General features: G+C 31.8%; 1 protein-coding gene across 1 annotated transcript in view; it reads left to right on the top strand.

The window, feature by feature from the left end:
* The window catches only part of LOC111671956 (uncharacterized), an 85,385-nt gene that overhangs the window by 74,780 nt on the left and 2,113 nt on the right, over nucleotides 1–8,492 (top strand). Inside the window, exons 16-17 of the mRNA XM_023429208.2 lie at nucleotides 6,849–6,918; nucleotides 7,026–7,129. Coding sequence (XP_023284976.2) covers nucleotides 6,849–6,918; nucleotides 7,026–7,129 — 174 coding nt within the window. The remainder of the gene's footprint in view (nucleotides 1–6,848; nucleotides 6,919–7,025; nucleotides 7,130–8,492) is intronic.

Here is an 8,492-nt window from a genome sequence, read left to right as displayed (position 1 = left end):
TCATATTATAGTAATGCTTAAAAATATCAAAAAACGTCACAGTATAGTATGGCTAAAAAATGTGAAAAAACATCATAGTATAGTATGGCAAAAAATGTGAAAAAACTTTATAGTCTAGCATGGCAAAAAAATTTGAAAAAAACATCATAGTATAGTAAGGCCTATAAACGTCATAGTATAGTATGGCAAAAAATGGCAAAAAACTTTATAGTCTATTATGGCAAAAAAATGTGAAAAAACATCATCGTATAGAAAGGCGTATGAACGTCATAGTATAGTAGGGCTTAAAAATGTCAAATAACTTCATAGTATAGTAAGGCTTGAAGACATCATAGTATAGTATGGCAAAAAAATGTGAAAAAACATCATAGTATAGTAAGGCGTATAAACGTCATAATATAGTAAGGCTTAAAAATGTCAAAAAACGTCATAGTATAGTATGGCAAGAAAATGTCAAAAGACGGCGTAGTATAGTATGGCAAAAAAATGGCAAAAAAACATCATAGTATAGTAAGGCAAAAAAAATGTGAAAAAATATCATAGTATAGTAAGGCAAAAAAAATGTGAAAAAATATCATAGTATAGTATGGCAAAAAAATGTGAAAAAACATCATAGTATAGTAAGTCATATAAACGTCATAGTATAGTAAGGCATAAAAATGTCAAAAAATGTCATCGTATAGTATGGCAAAAAGATGTCAAAAAACGTCATAGTATAGTAAGGCAAAAAATGTCAGAAAACGTCATAGTATAGTATGGCAAAGAAATGTCAAAAAACGTCATAGTATAGTATGGCAAAAAAATATTAAAAAACGTCATAGTATAGTATGGCTAAAAAAATGTCAAAAAAACATCATAGTATAGTAAGGCAATAAAATGGCAACAAACGTAATAGTATAGTATGGCAAAAAAATCTCAAAAAATGTCATAGTATAATAAGGCATATAAACGTCATAGTATAGTAAGGCATACAAATGTCAAAAAAGGTCATAGTATAGTATGGCTTAAAAATGTCAAAAAATGTCATAGTATACTAAGGCAAAAAAATGGCAACAAACATCATAGTATAGTAAGGCGTATAAATGTCATAGTATAGTATGGTAAAAAAATATCAAAAAACATCATAGTATAGTAAGGCTTAAAAATTAAAAAAAAAACGTCATAGTATAGTATTGCAAAAAAAATGTCAAAAAACACCATGGTATAGTAAGGCGTATAAACGTCATAGTATAGTAAGGCTAAACAATGTCAAAAAACGTAATATTTTAGCAAGGCATAAAAATGTCACACACGCAAGATATTCCTAACCAGGACTTGAACCAATGACCCTTGGAATGAAAGGCAAAACTTGTAACCACTGTACTACCCTCAACTGTTGCAGTAAGCTATATGAAAGTAACCTTTACAAACGGCAGAGTACAGTGAAATACATAGACTTCATAGTATAATAAGGCAGGAAATGTCACAAAGCCTCATATTATAATAAGTCAAAAAAATATCAAAAAACATCATAGTATAGTAAGGCTAAAAAATGACAGAAAACGTCATAGTATAGTATGGCAAAAAAAATGGAAAGAAACATCGAAGTATAGTTAAGCATATTGACGTCATAGTATAGTAAGGCTAAAAAATGTGAAAAAAATCATAGTATAGTAAGGCTGAAAAATGTCATACACACAAGAAATTCCTAATTAGGACTTGAACCATCGACCATCGGAGTGAAAGGCAACACTTGTAACCACTGTACTACTCTCAACTGTAGCAGTAACACATATTAAAGTAAATTTTACAAACGGCAGAGTATAGTGAAACACATAGACATCATAATATAGTAAAGCAGGAAATGTCAAAAACGTCATATTATAATAAGGCAAATGAATATCAAAAAACATCATAGTATAGTAAAGCTAAAAAATGGCAAAAAAACATCATAGTATAGTAAGGCAATAAAATGTCAAAAAACGTCATAGTATCGTAAGGCAATATAATGACAAGAAACGTCTTAGTATACAATGGCAAAAAAATGTGAAAAAACATCATAGTATAGTATGGCAAAAAAATGTGAAAAAACATCATAGTATAGTAAGGCGTATAAACGTCATAGTATACTAAGGCAAAAAAATGGCAAAAAACATCATAGTATAGTAAGGCTTAAAAATGTCAACAAAACGTCATAGTATAGTATGGCAAAAAAATGTCAAAAAACACCATGGTATAGTAAGGCGTATAAACGTCATAGTATAGTATGGCAAAAAAATATCAAAAAACGTCATAGTATAGTAAGGCTTAAAAATGTAAAAAAAAAACGTCATAGTATAGTATTGCAAAAAAAATGTCAAAAAACACCATGGTATAGTAAGGCGTATAAACGTCATAGTATAGTAGGGCTAAACAATGTCAAAAAACGTAATATTTTAGCAAGGCATAAAAATGTCATACACACAAGAGATTCCTAATTAGAACTTGAACCATCGACCATCGGATTGAAAGGCAACACTTGTAACCACTGTACTACTCTCAACTGTAGCAGTAAGACATATTAAAGTAAACTTTACAAAAGGCAGAGTATAGTGAAACACATAGACATCATAATATAGTAAAGCAGGAAATGTCAAAAACGTCATATTATAATAAGGCAAATGAATATCAAAAAACATCATAGTATAGTAAAGCTAAAAAATGGCAAAAAAACATCATAGTATAGTAAGGCAATAAAATGTCAAAAAACGTCATAGTATTGTAAGGCAATATAATGACAAGAAACGTCTTAGTATACAATGGCAAAAAAATGTGAAAAAACATCATAGTATAGTATGGCAAAAAAATGTGAAAAAACATCATACTATAGTAAGGCTGAAAAATGTCATACACACAAGATATTCCTAACCAGGACTTGAACCAACAACCCTTGGAATGAAAGGCAACACTTGTAACCACTGTACTACACTCGACTGTAGCAGTAATTCATATTAAAGTAGACTTCACAAACGGCAGAGTATAGTGAAACACATAGACATCATAATATAGTAAAGCAGGAAATGTCAAAAACGTCATATTATAATAAGGCAAATAAATATCAAAAAACATCATAGTATAGTAAAGCTAAAAAATGGCAAAAAACATCATAGTATAGTAAAGCATATAGACGTCATAGTATAGTATGGCAAAAAAATGGCAAAAAACGTCATAGTATAGTAAGGCGTATGAACGTCATAGTATAGTAAGGCATAAAAATGTCGAAAAAACATCATAGTATAGTAAGGCTGAAAAATGTAAAAAAAAAAACGTCATAGTATAGTAAGGCTTGAAAATGGCAAAAAAAAGTCATAATATAGTATGGCAAAAAAATCTCAACGAACATCATAGTATAGTAAGGCAAAAAAATGTAAAAAACGTCATAGTATAGTAAGGCATAAAAATTTCAAAGAAAATATCATAGTATAGCAAGGCATGAAACGTCATAGGATCGTAAGGCGTATAAATGTCATAGTATAGTAAGGCAAAAAAAATTCAAAAAAAACGTCATAGTATAGTATGGCAAAAAAATATCGAAAAAAACGTCATAGTATAACAAGGCATGAAACGTCATAGGATGGTAAGGCATATAAATGTCATAGTATAGTAAGGCAAAAAAATGTCGAAAAAAACGTCATAGTATAACAAGGCATGAAACGTCATAGGATGGTAAGGCATATAAATGTCATAGTATAGTAAGGCAAGAAAATGTCAAAAGACGGCGTAGTATAGTATGGCAAAAAAATGTGAAAAAACATCATAGTATAGTAAGGCGTATAAACGTCATAGTATAGTAAGGCAAAAAAATGTCAAAAAACGTCATAGTATAGTATGGCAAAAAAATGGCAAAAAAAACTTCATAGTATAGTAAGGCTTAAAAATGTCAAAAAAACGTCATGGTATAGTAAGGCTAAATAATGTCAAAAACGTCATAGTATAGTAAGGCAAAAAAATTTCAAAAAAACTTCATAATATAGTATGGCAAAAAAATGTCAACAAACATCATAGTATAGTAAGGCGTATAAACGTCATAGTATAGTAAGGCAAAAAAATGTCAAAAAACGTCGTAGTATAGTAAGGCATAAAAATGTAAAAAAAAACGTCATAGTATAGTAAGGCTTAAAAATGGCAAAAAAAAGTCATAATATATTATGGCAAAAAAATCTCAACGAACATCATAGTATAGTAAGGTGTATAAATGTCATAGTATAGTAAGGCAAAAAAATTTAAAAAAAAAACGTCATAGTATAGTATGGCAAAAAAATGTAAAAAAAAAGTCATAGTATAGTAAGGCGTAAAAATTTTTAAAAAAATGTCATAGTATAGCAAGGCATGAAACGTCATAGGATGGTAAGGCGTATAAATGTCATAGTATAGTAAGGCAAAAAAAAGTCAAAAAACGTCATAGTATAGTATGGCAAAAAAAAGTAAAAAAAAACGTCATAGTATATTAAGACAAAAATTTAAAAAAAAATGTCATAGTATAGCAAGGCATGAAACGTCATAGGATGGTAAGGCGTATAAATGTCATAGTATAGTAAGGCAAAAAAATGTCAAAAAACGTCATAGTATAGTATGGCAAAAAAATGGCAAAAAAAACGTCATAGTATAGTAAGGCATAAAAATTTCGAAAAACGTCATAGTATAGTATGACATGAAAATGTCAAAAAACGTCATAGTAAAGTAAATCACAAAAATGTAAAAAAAACATCATAGTATAGTAAGGCATGAAATATCAGGATAGTAAGGCATGAAACGTCACAATATAGTAAGGTATAAAAACGTCAAAAACGTCATCATATAGTAAGGCATGAAAAGTCATAGTAAGGCATAAAAATGTGAAAAAACATCATAATATAGTAAGGTGTATAAACATTATAGTATAGTAAGGCATAAAAATGTCAAAAAACGTCGTAGTATAGTAAGGTAAAAAAATGTCAAAAAACTTCATAATATAGTATGGCAAAAAAATGTCAACAAACATCATAGTATACTAAGGCGTATAAACGTCATAGTATAGTAAGGCATAAAAATGTCGAAAAAACATCATAGCATAGTAAGGCATGAAACGTCATAGGATAGTAAGGCATAAAAATGTCAAAACAACGTCACAGTATAGCAAGGCATAAAAACATCAAAAAACATCATAGTATAGTATGGGAAAAAAGGTGGCAAAAAACATAAGTACAATAAGTACAGTTACGCATAAAGACGTCAAAAAACGTCATAGTATAGTAAGCCATGAAACGTCATCGTATAGTATGGCATAAAAACGTCAAAAAAATGTAGTAAGGCGTATAAACATCATAATATAGTAAGGCATAAAAATCTCAAAAAACGTCATAGTATAGTAAGGCATAAAAACGTCAAAAAACATCATAGTATAGTAAAGCATAAAAAGGTAAAAAAAAGCATCATAGTATAGTGAGGCATAAAATGTCATAGTATAGTTAGGCATAAAAATGTCATAGTGTAGTAAGGCATAAAAATGTTTAAAAAACGTCATAATATAGTAAGGCATAAAATGTCATAGTATAGTAATGCATGAAACGTCACAATATAGTAAGGCAAAAAAATGTCAAAAAACGTCATAATATAGTATGGCAAAAAAATGTCATAGTATAGTAAGGCGTATAAACATCATAGTATTGTATGGCATAAAACATCACAGTGTAGCAAGGCATAAAAACATCAAAAAACATCACAGTATAGTAAGGCATAAAACGTCACAGTATAGTATGGCATAAAAACGTAAAAAAAAACTCATAGTAAAGTAAGTCACAAAAATGAAAAAAAAAACATCATAGTATAGTAAGGCATGAAAAGTGATTTTAACCCAAATATCTATAAAATGATAAAAAGGATCAAATGAAGTGATGACATTTTATATCCAAATGATCAAAGGTTAACGTCACTGTGACATCAAAATGTTCATAATGCACTTCCATTTTTCAGTGCCGTAACTCAGGAAGCAGAGACTGTGACCACATTTCCTCCACCTTGGCTGGTTGGTGGAGGTATACAACCACAAGGCTTTAATTCTACTTTTTTCTCTGGTATTTTTGTAGCGGTTACAAAAAAGCATTATCACCACTGTCTGGGCTGGAGCAGGGCTGGCCTTGACCAAGACAAAATGCAATCAGATCTGTGATCTAATGAAGACTCACTAAGCATAATAGAAAGTGTATTAAATGGTATCTGGATTTTATCTGGAGCAAAAAGGTTGTCTACTGTCTTTCTCTTCTCACAATTACTACATAAAAGCTCACTTCAAAGACAATGTGACAGTATATGTAGGGCCCTTTGAGCTGTTGTCTCCACCAGTCCACTCCACTGAAGTTTTTTTCTTGTAACTCACATTTTTTTACTTTCCAGTTTGTACATCTAATTTGTGCCATGAGTTGAAAAGCTCTTCAAACTACCCCCAAAAAAGTTGGTACATCAAAATCCAAATGTTTGAGCTAAAAAATCTCCAACACTTCAAAAGCTGTTATTTTAACTTGCAACAAACATTGCACAAATCATATCATACTGCAGGGAAGTTATTGCTTATTTGAAAAATGTTACTGTCTCTTCATAATCATGTTTTAAAGCAAACATTAAAAACTGTATTACACTGTTGAGGAAATTTGCTTCAGGCACAAAGTTTCACTGCCTATTACACAGGCTGTTTACTGGCTGGTTCATTATTGAATCTGCAGTATATTTTCTGTCTCCCTTCACATAAATGAAGAGGAGGATCTGTGTGTGACATATGATTTATCTGAAAAACACTTTTCAGATGTTAATGCATACTCATTAAGCTGATTACATGCTCCTCTGTTTTCTTCCAGCATGGCTAAAGGATTCATGTCACTGCTTGGATTTGGTGTCATCTTTATCGTGTCAGTGTGTGATCCCAGGGTAAATAACACAAACGCTAATAGTAATAAGTGCAGATTATTATGTTGACGATAATGAACTTCTCGACTGGAATTCCAGCAGTCATAAGTGTTTTCTGTTTTCTTTAGGGTTTTGTTGTCATGTTGGACAAAGTTGTGTCGTTCTCTCTCAACACCGAAGTGGGACTGTTTGTTTTCATCATGCTGAGAGAATCCAGAGAAGACAGATTCCAGTGAGTACCTTTGCTTTTTCTAAATACATCTGTAATGTGGGGCCTTGGGCTGTTTTTTGTTGGATAAATGACAGTTTCTCATCACATTTCACTATGGACTTAAGTATGAACTTTAAATGAGTTAATTGTAAGTTTTGCTATTGCTACATAGCTAGCGTTAGCAGCTAAGGCAAACGTTGCGAGTTCAAACCACATTCCTTTACTCACCAAGAGCTGTCTCCAGCACTGGAAAGCAACAAGAATGTTAACTCTTGTCACTATCACATATTTTCTTCTACTGAAGTTAGCATGCTAACCAGCTAGCCGTCTTTTTTCATCACTTTCCGATAGCAACTCACTGCAGCCTCCACTCTGCTGCTCAGAGGGCGTATTATAACCTCTTGTCTTGTAAACGCAATGATGTCCGAAGTTCTTGTCAAGCGACAATTGCCACAGAGAAAACTTACAAATAACCTGTCTGCAAATTCCTAATATCTTAAGTTTCTGGAAAATTTTACTAGATTTTACTACAGAGAAGGATACATTTCAACATATAGTATATGGTCAATAAAGTTACAAATTACAAGTGTAGGTAAAATTCATTATGGCATTGATCAGAATTATCATGCAGAACCATTTTAATTATTTGACCAGTGATATAATTTCAGAGTCAGCACAATAAAACTAACTATCTATGACCCACAAATTAACTGAACGTATGTAGAAGAACCAACAAAGGAGTCGGATACATGAAGTGACTTAAAGTTACAGAAAACAACAACTTTATCCTTAAAAACATTTATTGCTACAGACTTCTAACAAAGTCTGACACAACAGTGACACAGCAAACACGACACAATTATGCTACTGTGAATGAAAATGAACGCAATACTGAAATTCGGTAGGGAAAGTATGCAATGACAATTTCTGATACAAGTTAGAATACAAATGTACACATTACAAAAGGAATGAAGTCATGGCATGTTTTAAAATTACATGTTTTCTTGAAAGAGTCTCTGGAGCAGAGAAGAGGAGAGGCAACCAGAGGGAGGGGGCTCTGAGATATCTGGGGGAGTAGCTGTGAAAAGGTCATGTGTTCAACATTGAAGTGTGGAGGTTCTATCTTCACTCTGTCAAACTCAAAAGACCGGTGTTGGATTTCCATTTGCCTTTTAATCCCATCTTGAAATCCTTCTGTATGTGTTTCCATGTAGGCTGAAAGACAGTTTTAGAGGTCAACCAACAGTCAAAGCAGGGCAGCAGCCCCCTGCTGCTGGAAGGGCCTCTCAATTGTGGCTCTCCAGGGCCATTAGCAGTTGATCCCTAATCCCATTTTATCTCTGCTTGCTCCAAAAAGGTCTTTGAATGCAAACACCAGGCCTTG

Source organism: Seriola lalandi, unplaced genomic scaffold, assembly GCF_002814215.2.
Source record: "Seriola lalandi dorsalis isolate HSWRI2012SDOR001 ecotype SW California unplaced genomic scaffold, Sedor1 jcf7180002054890, whole genome shotgun sequence".
In the NCBI taxonomy this organism is placed as follows: Eukaryota; Metazoa; Chordata; class Actinopteri; order Carangiformes; family Carangidae; genus Seriola; species Seriola lalandi.
This window is presented reverse-complemented; position numbering and strand designations above follow the sequence as displayed.